The following is a 20,587-nucleotide window of genomic DNA, read 5'->3' as shown; positions in this document are numbered from 1 at the left end:
TTATTATGCACCATGGGAGAGGTGTTATCAGGACTACATAAGCAAGCATTGTTTTATTATGACTATCAGGAGTGCACAGTATGGGCCTTAGTTTAGAAAAATAAAAATGACTTTCAAATGGGAATAATCTTAACTGAAAAGTCCCTGGATGGCAGGATTTACTGTTATATTTTTAAATATGGGGGGATTTTATTCTTTTTAGGGGGAAGGCCTAGGTAATTTTGATTGCCTGTTGCCTTATGAATTTATTTGTATATATTGTTGTAATTATATATTAGTGTAACGCATTCTGAGGTAGAAGGAAAATCAATGGAGATTTTACTGAAGAAAATGGTGAAGTGTTTAGAATCCACCGGGTTGCAGGATCTGAGGCAGCATGATTTCTAGCAGTGGGACATCGTGTCAAACAAGATCTCATTGATCTTTTTCAACTGCGTGACTAGAGAATTAGATGAAGGGCATGTGCTGGATTATGCTTTACTTGTATTTCAGCACAGGAGGCTCATGGATAGACTGAGCGGCCCGTGGATGGGTACAAAGTGGTGGAGTGGATTAGAAACTGGTTGTGACAAGAGTAGTGGTGCATGGAGTTCACTGTGAGAAAAGAAAAATGATTAGTGGGGTGCCTCAGGGATCAGTCCTAGGGCCATCTGTTCACCATCTTTGCGAGCGACATCCTGGGGAGAGTAAGAAGGAAACATTTGCCTTTTTGGCAGATCTGCCACAGAGTGGACACCCCTGAGGGAGCAGAGAGAATGAAAAGTGATCCAAGAAAGCTTGAGGAGTGGTCTAATGCTTGGCAGTTAAGATTCAATGCAAAAAAGTGCAGTCATACATTTGAGGATACAGAAATCCAAGAAACGTGATAGGAGATGAGATGCAGATGCGCACTGACCAAGAGGGAGTCCTCAGAATGATAGTGCACACGGAACTCAAGGTAGTGAAACTTGTGGCAAGGTGGTGGCCAGTGCTTGAGGGATGCTAGGGATAGGCATAACTGGCAGAAAAAGAGAGGAAGTAATGCCTCTGTACAGGTTTGTTCATTAGGTCTCAATAATATTGTGTCCAGTCCTGGAGGACATGCCATTGGAAGGACATAGACAGACTGGAAGCAGCCCAGAGAAAGGCTACCAAAATGGTGAAGGGTCTGCAACAAGCGAGGTACCTAAATATGTACACCCTGAAGAAGAGGAATGGGAATAGGAGAGATTTAAATACCTGAAAGCAACGCACTGGGCACAAGAGAAAAGAATGCTCCAGGAGGGCAGACTGCAACATCTGAAAATATTTCTTCATGGAAAGGGTGGTGGATGCACTAGAGACAAAAACAGTTACGTGATTCATAAAAGCATGGGAAAAGCCCACAGGATCCCGAGTGACAAAGAGAACATTAATGAAGCACTGGGATAACCTGCACAGAGCAGTGGTTACAATCCTGTACAGAAGTGATGTGACTGCACTGAGCCTTCCCTAATGCACGTGTGGTGGCAGTTACAGCCTTATACAGCAGCGGGTTTCCAGTAGGGCTACAGTGATCTGCACGGAGGGACCATTATTAATCATCCAAATGAGTATGAGAGAGGCCAGAATTTTCATAGCAGCTTCTCTACCTTGGAGGCTGTAGAGATTATTATAAAACCTGGTAATAGGGCATAGAATGGCGCCCAGGTCTTGAATTCAGTGCTGATCTGGTAAAAAATCAAAGTTAAAGGTGGCGTGGTCTAAAATGGCCTACCACACAGGTCATTGCTGTTACAGATTTTGAGTATGCCTGGGACAGATAGGGAGGGCAGTGGTAGGTAAGTGAGGGGTTGAGAGGTCAGAAAAAAACAAAACAAAAAACCACCAGGTCGCTTGGCAGCTTTTTTTTAGTGCTGAGTTATGCTGTACAGCTGTGCATGTTAACATGGTCTTTGGTAGGTAATGAGGTTCATATTCCAAGGATTTGAGTTGCTAACCTGTGAATTTAGCTGGACAAACCCATAAGCTTGAAATTCCTGTTGCCTCCCCTTTCCCAGCCCTGCTCACAAGCTATGTTTCATCTGGCAAATTGTTGCACAGATAAAATTTACCTGGTTTAAAAAAAAAAAACGAGATGGTACCAGGGGCGTTCCTGGGCAGTGTTTCACTTTGTCTGGGCAGCACGGATATTGAATGCTGGTCAGTGAAATAGCAAGGTTAAGGTTATACCTGAGACCAATCCCAGCCGCCCAGCAGTAGTTTAAATCACAGGCGCGATCCGAGGCACCATTTCGCCGGCAGACTGCAGCAGACAGCAGCACAGAGGGAAATCATTTCAGAAACGGCTGTAGGAGCTGGGAGAGGGGCCCGCGCAATCGGCGCTTGAGCCCACCGGGGTAAGGCCTTCCTCTCGCCCTACAGATGCTGAGCCCCCGCGCCGACCACGTGGGAGCCCCAGCTCACCCGTCGATCCGCCCACCGCCTACCTGAGACCAATCCCAGCCGCCCAGCAGTAGTTTAAATCACAGGCACGTTCCTTGGCGTCTCGCGCCGAAGGAGTGCGACAAAGGGGCCTGCCCCTTTGTGCGCTCCTTCGTGCAGACCCGAAGAGCAGAGCAAAACCTACAATCCAGGATCACTAAACGTCTCCATCTCTCACCCGTAACTTCTCCATTGAATCCCGCTACCGGACACCGAACAACGCGCAGACGTCCAACCACCCCAGACATCAGATAATCTCGCACAGTGAGTAAAACGGCACCCGTTACCTCTTCAGCAATTCACATACACAACGGCCAGCCACTCCAGGACTCATAACGCTACACGTAGTCTGAACCTCACCTCCCCCTCCCTATACCTCTTATTCCAGATCTCTACAGACAATTAATCCAACCACTCTCCTTTAAATCAGCTGATCCTCCTCTTACCTACCCAGACAATCTAGCCATCCTCATTTCTCTGCATTCCTAAGCTTGTTCATATACCTCCATTGTGATCAACAGCCATCCTCACAGCATTCACACAGTGTGATCAACAGCCATCCTCACAGCATTCACACAGTGTGATCAACAACCATCCTCACAGCATTCACACAGTGTGATCAACAACCATCCTCACAGCACTCACACAGTGTGATCAACAACCATCCTCACAGCACTCATACAGTGTGATCAACAACCATCCTCACAGCATTCACAGTGTGATCAACAATCATCCGCACAATATTCACACTGCGTGATCCAGCAGTATTCAGCAGTAGTCAGCTACTCCAGCATCCACCAAACTTCCATACCCAACCATCCAACGCACTCAAATTCTCATCTGAGCTTCTCACTCGAGCATCACCAACACTACAGTCAGTATGACGCCGAGATTTCAGATTCCGATTCTTCAACATAACCTACTCACCACAGGAAAAAAAACACCTTGCTACAAAGATCTCGCAACTACACAGCCCTTATCCCTATTATGATTTCTCCTCTTACCCAATTACTAGGACTAACACTATTTTCCCTTTCGCTATTCAACGCTCAATCTCTCACCAAAAAATCTCTGATCCTCAATGACTATCTTTTAGACTCCAACCCAGACATCTGTGCCATAACAGAAACTTGGCTTAAACCAACAGATATTGCTATAATAAATCAACTCCCCACCGACCTCTACGACTTCTTCTCCCTCCCTCGTCTCAAAAAAAGGGGAGGGGGCATTCTTTGGCAGCCAAAAAAGATTTGAAATTTACCCAACTCTCAGTCAAAGCAGTCTCTAAACTTGAAATAGGACTTTTCAAAACAGCTCAACTCCAAGTCCTACTCGTGTACGCCCCTCCAAGCGTTCTGGATTCAGATGCCTCCCCCATTGTAGAAATAATTACAACACACTTAAATCTGGAATCCCCAGCTATAATTTTAGGAGATTTTAACTTACATGTTGATAACCCTACACCTACCACCAATTGCGAAGCTCTACTTACTGCCCTCTCAGCTATGGGATTTAAACAGATCATTAACAAACCCACCCATAAAGCTGGACAGACCTTGGACCTTATCTTCATAAATACAGGGATCAAATACACCTCACCTCCTTCCTGCACCCCTGTCCCATGGTCAGATCATTCACTAATCACCGCCACTTTTTCTCTGACACAATTCAGAAAACATCTCCCTTTGAAATCCTCATTTCTCTACAGAAGACCCTGCTCGTCCGACGACCTCAACAGCCAGCTCACCTCAGAGCTTCCTCACATTAACCTCTCTGACCCTAACTCAGCCATCCTCTCCTGGAACAACATCACCGAGGCAGTAGCAAACAAACTATGTCCACTTTCAGCAAAAAAACTAAACCCAAACCCAGCAAAAAGACAACCATGGTTCTCAAACAACCTCCATAAACTTAAACAAAGCCTAAGACACAAAGAAAGCAAATGGCGTAAGGCACCCTGCCCCAGCACCTTAGCCGCCTACAAACTAGCTCTACATCACTACAAGAACTCTACCCAAAAATCAAAAAGGGATTACTATGCTAGCAAGATACATGACCTTGTATTTGACGACAAAGCTCTTTTTGCTTACATATCTAACCTGACACACATCAACACACCAGATATTCCCATAGACCTAGCTCAATCTAAAGCCGAGGAATTGGCTATTTTCTTCCAAGACAAAATATCTAACCTGCTAAAGCGACTGACCCCCAGCAACAATTCTCGCCCTAATGCTCCACAGATACAAAACAAAGGAACCTCCTTTGAATCATTCCAACCCATCACAGCCTATGAGATCCTTCTGTTACTTAAAAAAATGAAACCTTCCTCCCACCCCTTCGACCAAATACCTACAAAGCTCCTCCTTCTAATACCGGAAACGATATCCAAAACTCTGGCAGATATCATAAACTGCTCATTATCCCAGGGTCTATTTCCAGAAGACCTTAAACTAGCTTCGCTAAAACCACTCTTAAAGAAACCTAATCTAGACCCCAAGGACCCCAATAACTTTCGTCCGATTTCCAATCTTCCATTTATTGCCAAGATAATGGAAAAGCTGGTCAACACTCAACTCTCCAACTACATTGAAGATCACAAAATACTTTACCCCTCACAACATGGTTTCCGTAAAGCTTTAAGCACAGAGACGCTACTCATATCCCTGACAGACCACATCATCATGGGGCTAGACAAAGGCCAATCCTTTCTACTTATCCTTTTGGACCTTTCGGCCGCATTTGATACCGTCAAACACTCCATCCTCATCAATCAACTTGCGAACATAGGAATCTCAGGAACTGCCCTATCATGGTTCAATACTTTCCTCAACAACAGAGGCTATAAGGTCAAGATACATAATAAGGAATCCTCCCGCTTCTCTTCATCTTTTGGAGTTCCTCAAGGCTCCTCCCTATCCCCTACACTCTTTAATATTTACCTTCTACCGCTCTGTCAACTGCTAACCCACTTGAAACTAACTCACTTCCTATATGCAGACGATGTGCAGATCTTGATCCCCATCAAAGAAACCATCACCAAAACTCTTGAATTTTGGGAAATTTGCCTTAAAGAAATCAATCGCCTCCTCTCGAGTCTAAACCTGATATTAAATACAGCCAAGACGGAACTTCTTATCATCTCACCAGAAAATAGCAACCCACTTCCATGTCCTCTAACCCACCCTCTTACCACCCAAACAAGGGACTTAGGCACAATTATCGACAACCGTCTTAATTTAAAATCCTTCATCAAACAAACTACTAAAGACAGATTCTATAAACTTCAGGTACTTAAAAGAATCAAACCGCTCCTTCACATGCGAGACTTCAGAACGGTCCTTCAAGCAGTTATCTTTTCTAAGATAGACTACTGCAATTCCATCTTATTAGGTCTCCCTTCTGCTTCCATTAAACCCCTTCAGATGCTTCAGAATTCAGCTGCGAGAATTCTGACTAACACCAGGAGAAGAGACCACATCTCTCCTATTCTCAAGAACTTGCACTGGCTGCCAATATACTTTAGAATTATCCACAAATCCCTCACTATCATCTACAAGGCTATCCATCACCAAGCATCCCTCGATCTACAAATTCCACTCAGAAAGCACACATCCACCAGACCCATCAGAGAAGCCTACAAAGGATCACTCCTTGTTCCACAAACCAAAACCACTCACCACCTAACCTACAGAGACCGAGCCTTTTCCACAGCCGGACCTTCACTATGGAACTCTATTCCTCCCGATCTAAGACAAGAACCATGCCTTCCTACTTTCAGAAAAAGGCTTAAGACATGGCTATTTAAGCAAGCCTTCCCAGATCCCAATTGAAAGTCAGTAACATCTTATAAGAGACTACACAATATTATGTAAATTATTAATGTAAATAATTAATCTTTACTACTCAATTATCTTACTCTAATTCTCTCCCCAGTTATATGACCCTGTTGTAATGTAACTTTATCTCTTTGCACTTGTTTATGTTCTGTTTTTGTGCACACCCTCTTGTTATTTGTAAACCGGCATGATGGGGTTTCTAATCTCGAATGCCGGTATAGAAAAACTATAAATAAATATAAATAAATATTTATCCGGGTCAGTACTACTGGATATTCAGAGAGCTTACCCACTCGGCAGATTTTAGGATATGGACCTCAATGTGGTGGCTTATATTTGCTGATGTTTCTGTAAAAGTTAATGTTTCTTATTAGGAGATTATAGGATTTGCTGATTGTATTAGAGTTAGTTGTTTACAAATTTTACTGATACTTATGATTGGTTTGTGTGTGTATATTATGTACACTATATATATATTTATTTATTATATATAACACACTTTTGGGAGCAATTGTTTTTTGCATCAGCAAGCAATAAGTCACAATAAGAAAATAAAATGTATGTTGGCATGCTGATCAAACTTCTGGACACAATCACAGAATGCCACAGTAAGTTTAAAATCTAACCAGAATAAAAAGTCAGTTTGAGGTGCCCTACAATAAGTTATCCTACCTGTTCGATGTAACCGCATTCTTATATGCCTGTTAATTGTTATAATGTAAACAGAAATGATATGTAACTTTGCTACATGAATTCCAGTATATAAAAATGTTAAATAAATAAATAATAAATACAATAAGAAAATGAGTGCCAAATTCGCACATAAATCTATAAGAGAGATAGAGACACGACTGTTGTATAATGTGTGCAAGAGTCAGGCAATACATACAGCCATAGAAAGCCCTGGACAGGATCTGGTATTTCATGTTGTCGCACAGCAGTTTTAATGGTGCTCTGAAGAGAGAAAGAAAAAACAATTTACTGTGTGCTCATCACCCTCTGTAAAATCACATAGATTCAGTGTTTTGAAAAATGTTTCCCGGGCTGCGCTGCTTCTGCGAAGCAGATATGTAGCTGTGAACCAAAGCAAGAAAGGGAAATAAATATCCACCAGTGCCCACCATCCTCCAATAACTGGTGATTAGTGGAATGGTATTCCAGCCTTCTTCACTCAGTCTTGCTGTAGGGTTACAATGCAGCAGCCATAGGAATAATCTTCCCAGCTGGATAAATTTGGATGTTAAAAATCTTAGTTAACTACAACATTAACAATTTAGGTTAAAATATGAGGAGCTGTTTCCTAATTGAGACACATGTGAAAGTGGAAGGATGATTAAATCAATGAAGCAGCAAATTCTTTTCTTTCTTTTTCTGCAAATGAAAATGTGTTCCATGGCCTCTCAAGACTGATCTCAGCCTTTCTGACTTGTGCTGCTCAGAGAATTAGTGGTAGGCATGGAACACGGATATCAGTGTGATTCACTTGCATTACTGACATCAGCAAACTCCCGGGGGGGACTAGAACACCACGATTCCTTCCATAACGAGATTCTGACAAGGAAAGAGGATATTTACCCTCCACACCCTCCAAACCACCCCCCCGCCCCAACAATAAAATAGTGAATTCATAGCCCAATGACCTAAGAGGTACTTACACAGTAGGAGGAAATGAGTTGAGTGTTGATCTGTACAAATACAATTGGGGGGGGGGGGGTCATTTTGTACCAGCTGGCACAAATTTGAAGGCTATTTCCTAAGTTTTACATCAATTTTCATAGGGAAAGTAGGCGTGCACTTCCTCGTTGCAAATGATCCCACAAAACTACTCACATGCAGTTATACTCGCTAATTTGTGCACACAGATTTTTTTTTTTGCAAAAAAATCATGCACAGGGACAGTAACTTTCCAAGCATCGCACAAGTGAACATTCATCAGCCCACACCCAGGGATGTGGCTATTTTATAACATACATGCATATATGTGCGCATGTTATAAAATAGCCTGGCCGCACACACATGCGCTCAATTTTAAGTGGACGCACCTGTGCACACAAAAGCCGCTTCTACACCGTAAGTGGGAGGATTTTTTAAAGGAAAACATGCCAACGCCAGAAGTAGTATAATGGGTACACAGCCAATCAGTATTCACTTCCAGTCTAAGCCCCACCCACTCCCACCCTAAACTCTACCCATTCCCCTCCCACCTCACAGAAGTGAATGGGTGTGGCTCCCCCCAAGTCCTGCCCCCAAGCCCCGCTCATAACTCAACCCATGCCCCTCCCACACCATAGAATCGACTGGAGTAGCTAATCCCAGCTCTGCCCTAAGCCATACCCCCTCCTACCCAAAACATGCCCCAACCCTATCTCACACCCCCTATGATGTCATCAGAAATGACCCTTAACCACCTTTTGATGACAGCATTGGAAGTCCACCCCACCCCCAAAAAATACGCCCCCTAAAACATCATCAGAAATGGCCGTCACTTTTAATGACAACAAATTTAATGGACCCTGTCTGCTTTTTGATGACCTCACCGGAAGTCCAAATAATTGCTACGGGGAGGGGGGGGGGGTGGAGAGAGAGACGGAAACAGGACTTTCTGACTCCAGATTTAAAAGTTACTAGCAGTAACATAGCAGGAAGCTCTCTCTCTCTCTTTCCCCCTCCCCTCTTCCCCTCATTGCAAATACACATGGCTGGCATACAGAGTGAAATGTTATCAGCTGTGACAGGAGGAAGCTCTTTCTTTTTCCCCCCTTTCCCTCAGTGTAAATGCAGAGTGAAATGTGAGCAGATCCTTTTGTGGTATACAAAAAGGATAATTAATAGCAGGATATGGGGGTGTGGGGACTGGGGTATTAGAGACTCAGGCATGCAAGTGTGAAAAAAAAACAAGGCTTGACTTTTTGTTTTAAATGCAGACCTCTGAAACCATGCATGAGCAGCTATTAAATAAAATTTATTATGACCTAGGTGCTATAGGAAGTCTTGATAGAATAAATCCTCTTTTTCAGGCTCTAAAACATGTAATAAAATAGAGACCAGAAAACAAGTAACTGAATGGGTTACAGATCAAGATGCTTATTCTTTTCACAGACCTTCTAGGACACATTTTAAAAGAAATAAAAACATCGTTTCAGATGTGGATGCACAATGGCAGGCTGATCTGGTCGAACTGACTGCCTTGTCCGGTTATAAAAGCGGCTACAAATACATACTGGCGATGATAGATATCTTGTCAAAATATGCATGCGTTGTGACTCTAAAAACAAAGGCAGGCTGTGAAGTGGCCAAGGCATTTGAAAACACATTTAACAGTGTCCGTTTTCCCAATAAAATAAAAACAGATAAGGATACAGAGTTTTTAAATAGCTCTGTGAAGTGTTTGTTAAAACACGGAGGAGTTCACCATTTTGTGACCAACAATGATGTTAAGGCAGCAGTTGTGGAAAGATTTAACAGGACTATGTTTGTTTGTAACCTTTTTCAAATTTAAGTTTGACAGTCTAACATGATCCCCCTTTTTAAAAGAGAGCTTAGCAGGTTCATGTTTGCTGTTATCACCATAGATCACGTTCCAGAACCGCAGAGAGTTTGAGGCTGTTACATCGACGGGGCGGGCCTGTATTGCTCTGTGAAAGCTATGGTTATAACTGTTTACAAAAGCCTGCAGCACATCTTCATATCGAAAAGTGTTGTGCGCTGTAAAGTATCGCCACATTTTGGATTTTAAGGTCCTGTTAAATCTCTCCATAACTGCTGCCTTAACATCATGGTTGGTCACAAACAGGTCTATCCAGTACCGAGCGGTAGGAAGAGCTGCGTTAGTGCCTGCGGCACCCGTGGTTGCCGCACGCACAGTGCAGCTCACCTACCGCTCGATCCTGAACACTAATTTTATTTAAATGTAAACCGCGTCCGTGAAGCCTTAGGCCCGCGCAACCCATTTTACTGGATAGAGCGCCTATACAGTATCCTGGGTGCGCGGGCCTAACGCTTCACGCCACGCTGGTATCTGTCATTTCAAATGTCATTTGAAATGACAGATACCAGGAAGTCGGGACTGCCAGTCCCCCCTCCCCTCCTCCCGAAGCAGGGCGCGAAAAGCAGCCTTGCTCCGGGAGGAGGGGAGAAGAGATGACAGCGGCGGAGCAAAAAAAAAAGCAAAAAAACCAAAAGCAAAAAGTAAGTCGCTTCGCCGCTTCACTCTTCCCTCCTCCAGGAGCAGGGCGCGAAAAGCAGCCTTGCTCCGGGAGGAGGGGGAGACACTGACAGCGGCGAAGCAAAAAAAACCCAAAAGCAATTTTGGTTTTTTTTTTCCAAAAGCGACAATTTTGGTTTTTTTCCAAAAGCGACTTACTTTTGGGATCTGTCAAGATCCCAAAAGTAAGTCGCTTTTGGACGCCTGCACAACTTACTTTTTTGCAGCCATCAGCAGGAACACGATCGTAGCTCCTCCCGATGAAGACGAAGATGGCCGCCTGCACGGGGGAAAGCGTACAATTGGCCGCTCAAGACGTGGAGTCACATCCCGTGACGCCAAACGTCGTGATGTCACGTCTTCAGCGGCCAATTGCACGCTTTCCCCCGTGCAGGCGGCCATCTTCGTCTTCGTCGGGAGGAGCTACGATCGTGTTCCTGCTGATGGCTGCAAAAAAGTAAGTTGTGCAGGCGTCCAAAAGCGACTTACTTTTGGGATCTTGACAGATCCCAAAAGTAAGTCGCTTTTGGAAAAAAACCAAAATTGTCGCTTTTGGAAAAAAAAAACCAAAATTGCTTTTGGTTTCTTTTTGCTTCGCCGTTGCTTCGCCGTTGCAGTCTCCATGGCAGCCCCAGTCCGGACATCGGAGGGGGGCTGCAACGTTTTTTTCGCTTTTTTTTTGGCTTCGGGAGCAGGGGAGAGGACTGGGGCTGCCACGGAGACCGGCACCCATGATCGCGGCCGGGGCAGGTGAGCGGGGGCTGGGGGAAAGCTTGCCACCTACCCTTACCCCTGCCTCTACCGCAGGGGTCAAGGTAGGCGGTAAGTTTGCAGGTTAAACACGCGACAAAACGGCAGGGAAAACTAGCGATATTCGGGGCGCGGGTTACGGGATGCTAGGGAATAGCTAATTCGCTCGTTTGCATGCAATATACATGCCGCGTGCGGAAGGGGTTGCCCGGGGAATTTAGGACGCGGTAGGAGTAGGTTAAAGGGGATTCGAGATCGCAGGAAGGGCTAACGCGGCCGGAAAGTGAGTAAAAAGCGGCTTAGGGGCAGGGTAAACGCGGCCACACTTTACAGGATAGACCCGAAAATGATGAACACCTCTGTGTTTTAACAAACTCTTCAATGAGCTATTTAAAAACTCTTTACTCTTGTCTGTTTTTATTTTATTGGGAACACGGCCACCGTTAAATATATTTTCAAATGCCTTGGTCACTTCACGGCCTGTCTTCTGAGGTCTTGCTACATCTTGGCTGTTGGTCTGTGTTCAATGATGTATCCGGTTCTGTAACATTTTCTCGGTCTAAAAATTAAAAATAACATGAAGTCACACATTTTATTTCTTTTACAATATTTTAAAAATAATTTTGTAACCTTGTAAAACTATAACAGAAAAAAATACGTACTATGTTGTTTATCTTTAGGTTTTTTGTAAGGCGGTTCTTCAGATTTTGTTGGCGTATTCAGTTCTTGGTCTGACAAGTAAAAACACAAGGCAATATCTTTTTCATTTACACACCTGAGAACTATTTGGAGGTTTGCTCGTATAGATGTAAAAATGTTTACTTACCTTCATTTGGTTTACTCTCAGAAAAGCTGTGTGCATTTTTTCTTTAGGTGTCTCACTATATACTGGCTGTTGGTCTGTGCTCAATGATGTATCCAGTTTTGAAATAAAAAACAGTTACACTTTTTTCTTTTACAATAGTTTTAAAATTACATCTAAAAATAAAAGCTACAACAAAACCATTATTTACGTTTTAATTTTCTTTGTTGCTGCCATTTAGTGACATTTTATTTATAAACTTTGCCTTCTGCCTCTCATTGTTTGAAGAATCCATTTCTGTTTCAGCCTCTTCAGACCTTACTATCTGCAGACTGGTGAACTTTTCTGGTCACTGGATATGCCTTTATTCCCCCCCTAAAGGAGTAACTCAACAATCCTCAAAAGTATTGCATATTGAATCAGAAAATCGTCCAATCCCTCTGTCACGTGATGGACATCTGTTGTATCTACACCCGGCCCCTCATAGTATAAGTTGGTTCTCGAGTGGATTATCATTTACAGACCTTTTGAGTGAATTATCAACGCCTCTTTAGGTCTTGGGGAACTTTACAAACTGTAGATTGGTGAACCTTTCTGTGATTTAATGGTTCCTGTGTGTTCCTTCATTTCCCACAGAGGTGTAACTGCAGCAATCCTCAAAAGTATTGTGTATTGTATCACAAAACTGGCTGCCCAATCTGTCATGTGTTGAACAACTGTAATGTCTACAGCAACCCTGCCCGCCCCTCCCCACCATGGTGAAGTTAGTTTTCTTGAGTGGATTATCATTATCAACCAGACCCCTTTGTTTTCCTCCAAAGACTTCATATTATATACATTGTTGCTCCACGATTATTTATTTATTTATTTAACAGTTTTTTATACCGACCTTCATAGTAATAACCATATCGGATCGGTTTACATTTAACAAGGGAATAACTGGAGTAATAATTCAAGTAAACGAGAGCTAAACAATAGGTAGGAATAAGTCAAAGTTACAATCAACAGGGAAAGAGAACTTGGAAGCTTGCGACAAGCTGGAAGGAAGATAAGGCAGGAAAAATATAAAGTGTTACCGTCGAGTGTACGGTTAAAAGCTTAATAGGTGCTTTAACCTGGAAGAGTCAGAATCCATTCGTGAGTGTAAATGCCAGGTCGGGTAAGAGTGAAGGTCAAACTAGTGATTGTCTGGTGGATCGGTGAAGGTTTGGTGAAAGAGCCAGGTTTTAAGTCTTTTTCTAAAAGTTAAAAGGCAGGGTTCCAGTCTGAGATTTGATGGGATGCTATTCCAGATAGATGGGCCAGCTATCGAAAAAGCTCTGTCTTTGGTTGCAGAGAGGCGTGAGGCTTTAGTGGGGGGAAATTTCAGAGTGCCTTTGAGAATGTCCCTAGTTGGTCTGTTAGAGGAGTGGAGTTTGAATGGGATTTCCAGGTCGAGTTGAAGATGATGATGGATGGTTTTATGAATTAAGGTGATTGATTTGTATAGAATTCTGAAATTAACTGGTAACCAATGTAGGTTCCTGAGGATGGGTGAGATGTGTTCGCCGCGGCTGGTCCATTCACAGATTTTGAGTTCAGACATCTTCCCCCACCTAGGCCATTACAATGTCCATTCCCTTAATTCATGAAATGGTTGCTGCATCATCCATTTTACAGTCTGTGCATGTCATCAATGAGGCTTAATAAAGCCATAAGGATTGCTTGCTATATATGCTTTGTGTGGGGGATGTCCTTTGTCTCCCAAAACCTTCCATAGACCCTTAAGACACACGTGAAACAGTTTGTTAGTTCATATATACATTTGTTTATTAATTGTCTTTATTAACCATTTTATACACATGGCAAAATGTATTAAACATCAATGTACATTTTTTTTCCTCTTCACACGGTATTTCACGTTCAATATGTATTTCTGAAAATACAGACAAGACAAAAACATTGATAGCACACTCGGCTGTTTTATTATTATTATACAGTTTTAAAAAATGTCTGGTGCTTTCTCCCAGAGATGATGGCATTTATATATTTCATCATTAAAATCTCATCTGTAGGCCTAAGCATATTGTTTAGTTTTCCCACAGGATTTAGAGCACTTTTCATATTATGTATAAGGTAAATGACCAGATTCAAATAGTCATTATTTAGACTTAACACACCTCTTTTAAAGACACAACTTGGTACAAACTGACCTTAATTTTTCTTGTATGTTGAAGGCATTCCACAGGAGACAATAGTGGGTTGTTTTTTTTTTAACTTGTGTCATCTATAACACAATCAAAACAGTCATCATGACAAATACCAGCCAAGCATTTTGTAAGAATGCTGTACACGGCCACATGTATGATTGATTTAAACGTGGTTTTTCGAAAAAGACCATGTACCGGCGAGGGCTTTAGCACCCCTATCCCTATCCGCCAGCTGAAATCGTGAGCATCTTCTGGTCTGAACTTTTTTTTTTTTGTCGTTTTGATTACCTTCCTTATCTGATGGTTCCCTAATGCTTGGACAAGAGCAGTACAGACAGGACAAGTTGATAACTGGTGTGTCCCCATATTCTACAGACTGTGAAGATCCTTCATATTTCTATGAAACATGGTCTTAACATAAAGGCCACTATTACAGTAATCTCCCAACCCCTAAAATGCTTAATCACAATGAAAGAATTCTTTCATACCTCTATCCCTTCAAATGTTTCCAGCAAATAATCTGCTTCAGCATATAATGCAACTTAATGCAAGTCCATATCCGCAGAATCCACTGCATTATTGTTGTCAAAGGCTGGATCCTGTGAATCAAAAAGCTTTTGTCCCAAAGGGAGCTCCTTTGTCTCTGTCATTTTCATCTGCTTTTTGTTTCCTGCCGTCGTTCACTTGCGATATGGGCACTGGTGGGTCAACTTCTGTTTCAGCATCAGGGCCCGTGAGAAAGAAGCGGCGTTTATGATCTTCTTTAGTTTTGGCTGCTGCTTGCTTTCCATTTCCAACTGTTTAGGTGTCTCATACAAATCCATTATTTTATTTTCAGAAGTGCTAAGCTAAAGCTTTTCACAAGCAGTTACTGTCTTTCTATATGTTCTCACATGACCTCTATTATGTTTTCGGTTAACCAGGCTTATTTCTACATCCAGCTGTACAAGCCTGGGCATGCCTATGCAAACTAAGTTGCATTTATCCATCATAGCAACCCAACCTTCTGTGTCCTAGCAGGTCTGTGTAAAGAATAGGCATCTTGATCTTTAAACCATTCAGTTCCTTGCTTTCTGGTCATTTTGGATTTTAAAGTCCTCTTAAATCTCTCCACAACTGCTGCCTTAACATCACTGTTGGTCACAAATGGATTAACACCTCTGTGTTTTAACAAATTCTTCATAGAGCTATTTAAAAACTCTTTATCCTTGTCTGTTTGCATTTTATTGGGAATACGGCCACCATATTTTCAAATGCCTTGGCCACTTCATGGCCTGTCTTTGTTTGTAGACTCACAACCCATGCATATTTTGACAAGATATCTATCACCGTCAATATGTATTTGTAGCTGCTGTTATAACCGGACAAGGCAGTCAAGGTCAACCAGATCAGCCTGCCGTTCTGCATCCACATCTGACGTGATGATTTTATTTCTTTTAAAATGTGTCCTAGCAGGTCTGTGTAAAGAATAAGCATCTTGACCTGTAAGCCATTCAGGTACTTGTTTTCTGGTCACTGTTTCATTTGTGCATACAGTGGCATTTACACACATATCCGGGCGGCTTTTAAAATCCACTCGGCACGCGCTGGCCCGACATTCGCACATCTCCTGATTGATGTGCATGTCGGGCTTTTAAAATTCACTTTACACTTTTGAACATGTACAAGTATGCATGTAAATGCAAACCTCTCCCCAGCCCAACCCCAGCAACCCCTCACTGCAGGTAAACTTATGCACATACAGGCTAAATGCACGTAACTTTACCTGCCTTTATCAAGCAGTTAATTTTTTCACAGACCCTTTTCATAAAGACAATTAATATGGTGGGATGAATGGTTATAAAAACTATTCCTCATAATCCTCTCATGCAGATGCAATCGGTGCTTTAAAAGAATGCTGCTTGACCTTGGTCACTTGGCAAGGTCACTAGTTTGGCAGTGGGCAGAGGCTCAAACCACACTGGAATGAAGGAAAGTTTCTTTTGCGCTTAAAGCACAAAACAGTTCCTTTTCTTCCTTCTCTTCTGGTTTTAAAATGTTCTAGGGCAGGGTTTCCCAAACCTGTCCTGGGGGTCCCCACAGTCAGTTGGACTTTCAGGATATCTACAATGAATATGCATGAAATAAATATGCATATCATTGAGACTCATACCATGGCCACCAGACTACAGAGAGGTCTTGTTTAAGATATGAATTGCCATCTTGTTCTGCCACCTTGGTAATTTGTCTATTTTGGCTGTGTCTTGAGATGACCCTAACAATCAAGATCCCTGAAAAGCTGCCCATGGCAACTCTTGCATCACAGATCAAGGGTCAGTTTTGAAACAATAACAAGCTACATGAAGTATTATTCGCCACTTGCTTTTCTCAGCAAACAACTTCACAGAGCAGAAGGAACCACACTCATCCTCCTAACTTTGAATCTAATCTTTCACGGTAGTTCATAATGTGGTAGACCAGAAGCCTGAAAACATAAGGATATTTGGGACTGATTTTAATCAATCTCTATTACAAATTACATGGGGCTGTATTTGGGCATCCCACAGAATCTCTACTGACTAACTTGGAGTGCCCAGTTGTTGCTTATATGGATACTGCTATTAGCATCTTCACTTTATTCGGGCATACTGCCGTCTGCTATGTTAGTCCTGCATAGTCAAAAATAATTAGACATTTTCCTGAATACATTCAATCCATTTATAAAGACTTGATAGCTGATACTTTAATCACTCATGAATAATGCTTACAGGCTTTTTATTTTCAGTACAAACTGATGCAATCCTGGTTTTATCACATGGCATGCAGGGACTTCTAATTCTGATTTCTTATGTGTGTCAGGAATGCATAATTCTGGTTTTCGAGGGCTAGAGCAGGTCAGGTTTCCAAGGTAACTAAAATATGCAATTTGGCCAGATTATTAAACCAGATATAGTCAAATACATTTCATGACTGTTCCTTCCAGATGTCCTGAAAACCAAAAAGCCTTTGGCCTTCATTGATAGAAATTCTGCACTTCTTGTGCAGGCAATGTGATAAAAATCAGGGCTTGCTCCACCTGTCCTGACAACATGGGAACTAGCAGGTAGCCAAATTATTTAGGCAGCTGTGCATCTCACAGGAACTCTCCAGTAAGGCAGAGCTAGCGTGTTTTATATTGCAGCTTCAACTTACCTTTCATGGTTGCAGCCATTGGAAGGGCCTCCGTCCGAGGAGCCGCTTTGAGAGCAGGAGGAGCAGGAGGGCTTGCGGGAGGTGGGCTGCCACATGGAAGGAAGTCCGCTGCCCTGAGCATCCATCAGGTCCTGAGGGACTACCACAGAGAAGAAAAAAAAAGATATTGAAAAATAAGAGAAATGAGCAGGTAACCATAAGGACAGAAACAAGTTGAAGAAACAAAGCTAACCCTGAAATAAAAATCATTAAAATCTTCACAAAGCTCTCAGGTATCAGAATTATGTCAAGTTAGAAAAGTACAGCAATGCATGTTCATGGCTAAACAATGAAATCTATAGCCAATTAGACAACTGAAACTGCATTTAGAGAATGAATAACCAAGTATAGCAAGCTGAAGGTTGCACTGCTGTATGATTCAAGATGCAACTCCCCAGTATTCATTTTGAGCACTAAATATGGGCAACTGACCCCTGTGATCAGTTCTGCCAAAAGACAGACACCAAATATTTGCATCCCAATACAGTAAACTTGGGACTGAACAGGATTAAACTGAAACAGCAACATATCCAGTGCAGTAGACAGGGCCATGCGCAGTATACCATGTTCATGATGGAACAGTTAAGTAACGCACGAGTTTTATAGTCTCCAACCACTTCTGTGTCAACTAATTGCTCAAAAAACATAATGCGGAAGAAATCTCAAATGTACTGTCCAAATTATTTGCTGTGGACAATAAAAAATAAACACTACATTCCATTTCCATTCACTTATATTATCCACTAAGATCTATGGCTTTAGCCCATAGAAGATCATGTTCCATAACTAGGACCTTTTTTATTGGCCTACTTTCCAAAGAGAAAGAGGGCTTATAAGATCGCTGCGAGTCTGTGTCCCCCTATTAACAAGGGGCGGGGGTGCTTGCCTCTGCAGATCATGCACACGAGCATCCCGGAAAGCTGATTCCTTTAGTTCTGAGTAAAACTTCTTGTTATATAATACAGAAGATTGTGCACTGGGGAACAAAGAGCACCAAATGGCGTCACAGTGCATCTCTTAGTATATAGTCTTATGTCCTTCAGAGGATACAATCACAGAAGTTCCTGCATGCAATTCAAATGGGATCTGGAATCAATGCTCTCAGCCTTTAAAGAAATAATTATGGAAATTTATCAGAAATGCGTCAGTAGGTTTACATCAGTCCTGAAGCATACAACAGCCACAGTGCACAAAATGGTACAAAGAGAGCATGCACTATACAGATCTAAGTTATTAAATGGTAGATGGGAAGAGATCAAAGAACCTTTTTTGAAAATTATTCCACTAAAGCTACCCTACATGTACTACACATGCTATTTGGTGAGCACAAAATTTCCCTGAAAATGTACAAGGCACAATCAAATTTTATGGTCAAATATTTTTTTTAATGAATAGTAAGTAAACAAAACCACAGTGTAAGGATTTTCTGTATACACCATGCCAACAGAAGGGCATCTCATTATGTTGAACAATGAATACATGATCACCTCCCCCTCCCTGCCACATCCATCCCACATCAGCTCCTCAATAAGTAAGACACTTCAACTGCGATCATTTAAAAGCTGGCTCCTGTATCTGTAGGGTAAGTTGTCAATATAAGCAGACCAGATGCAAAAAAAATTCAGATTTCCTTTTCAGTGAGGCCAATTTCCCTCCCATTTTTTTCAAGCACCACCAGCGTATGTAGCCAGTGTCTCCAAACAGTAAAGCGTAGGGGCTGTGAAAACCTCCGATACTGCAGAATTGTTTTCTTACTCAATAAACAACCTTTGAGTAACCACAATTTTGTGTATTTATTACCAGGTGAGAAAGAAGAAAAATCATCAAATATCATGGCTGGTACAATGGGAATCTGGGCACCCTTTATCCCCCCGGTCCAATTTTATAAAGTATGTATTACAATTCAAACCCCTCCCCCAACTCCACTTACAAAAACATCACCGCTCTGTCTGGGTAAATGTCTACACGAGCATGACATATGCAAGTAGGTTTACCTGCATATTGGGTGGGCAATTTTATAAAAGGCCATTTCCGCAGATTTTGAAAATGACCCCCATAGTGTGGTCGATTAATTCCCAAGAGTTTGATTCAACGGAGCACGAAAACTCACCACAGTTGATCAGTCGCACCATATTCAGCATATTTCTGCACTAAGCCTGCTTTAAAAACTGGTATAACCTTTGCACAAGTTATGTGGGATGTTTGAACATATCCACCCTATATTCCATTAGCCTGTTGGATATTTTGTTCCATATTTCCTCTTTTTCGCAGACTTCAGACATTCCCACCATGCCCCAAAGTTTGATATTTCACCCTTGAGACAAGTTCAAGACCGAAGCAGTCGCCTAGTTCCCCGATTTTTGCATCTAATGCAGTTAGGCTGCAAAATTTCTATTTGGAGAATCTTCAGCCTCTCAGCCATTGAATTGTGTTTATTTCCAAGTATTTATATTCTGCCAAACCACAGAATGCTCTCCACAGAGCACAATGGAGAAATTACTTTCCTGATAATTTCGTTTTCCTTAGTGTAGATAGATGGACTCAGGTCCACTGGGTTCATGCTCCTCTGCCAGCAGATGGAGATGGAGCGAGCTGACGTCACAGTATATATACTCCTGCAGTGACTCCAGCCTGACAATATTCTCTTCAAAAGCAACTGTGGACAGACTAGCAAAAAAACTTAATTAAAAACATGATTAAAAATAGGTAACCAGAACTGTACTCAATCAACCATAAACATTGAATTCACATAAGATTCTAGGTACCCCAAGCTAGGGACTGGATGAACATTTACCAGTAATCCCTTGAGACCCAGAGCTCCACAGGACTATTGACACACTCATGCAGCAGCCGAGGGCAGGAAGCTGAGTCTATCTGTCTACACTAAGGAAAACGAAATTATCAGGTAAGTAATTTCTCCATTTCCTAGCATGTACACAGGACCAGTGGGATGTACCAAAGCTATTCCCCAACAGGGTGGGAGGTTACCCGTGGACCAGCCAACACCACACGTGCAAAGGCTGCATTCTCCCGGGCCTGCACATCTAGATGATAAAACCTGTAAAAAGTGTGTAAGGAAGATCACGTCACAGCTCGACAGATATCGACGCGAGACAACAGACTAACCTGCGCCCATGACACTGCCTGAGCC

The 20,587-nt window shown here is 42.3% G+C and overlaps 1 protein-coding gene across 1 annotated transcript in view; it reads right to left on the bottom strand.

Moving 5' to 3' along the window:
* Positions 1-20,587, bottom strand: part of LOC115100809 (small G protein signaling modulator 1-like) — a 324,051-nt gene that overhangs the window by 78,692 nt on the left and 224,772 nt on the right. The window contains 2 exon segments of the mRNA XM_029619713.1: positions 7,171-7,235; positions 17,398-17,536. Coding sequence (XP_029475573.1) covers positions 7,171-7,235; positions 17,398-17,536 — 204 coding nt within the window.

The sequence above is a fragment of the Rhinatrema bivittatum genome, chromosome 11 (assembly GCF_901001135.1).
Source record: "Rhinatrema bivittatum chromosome 11, aRhiBiv1.1, whole genome shotgun sequence".
NCBI classification, from domain to species: Eukaryota; Metazoa; Chordata; class Amphibia; order Gymnophiona; family Rhinatrematidae; genus Rhinatrema; species Rhinatrema bivittatum.
This window is presented reverse-complemented; position numbering and strand designations above follow the sequence as displayed.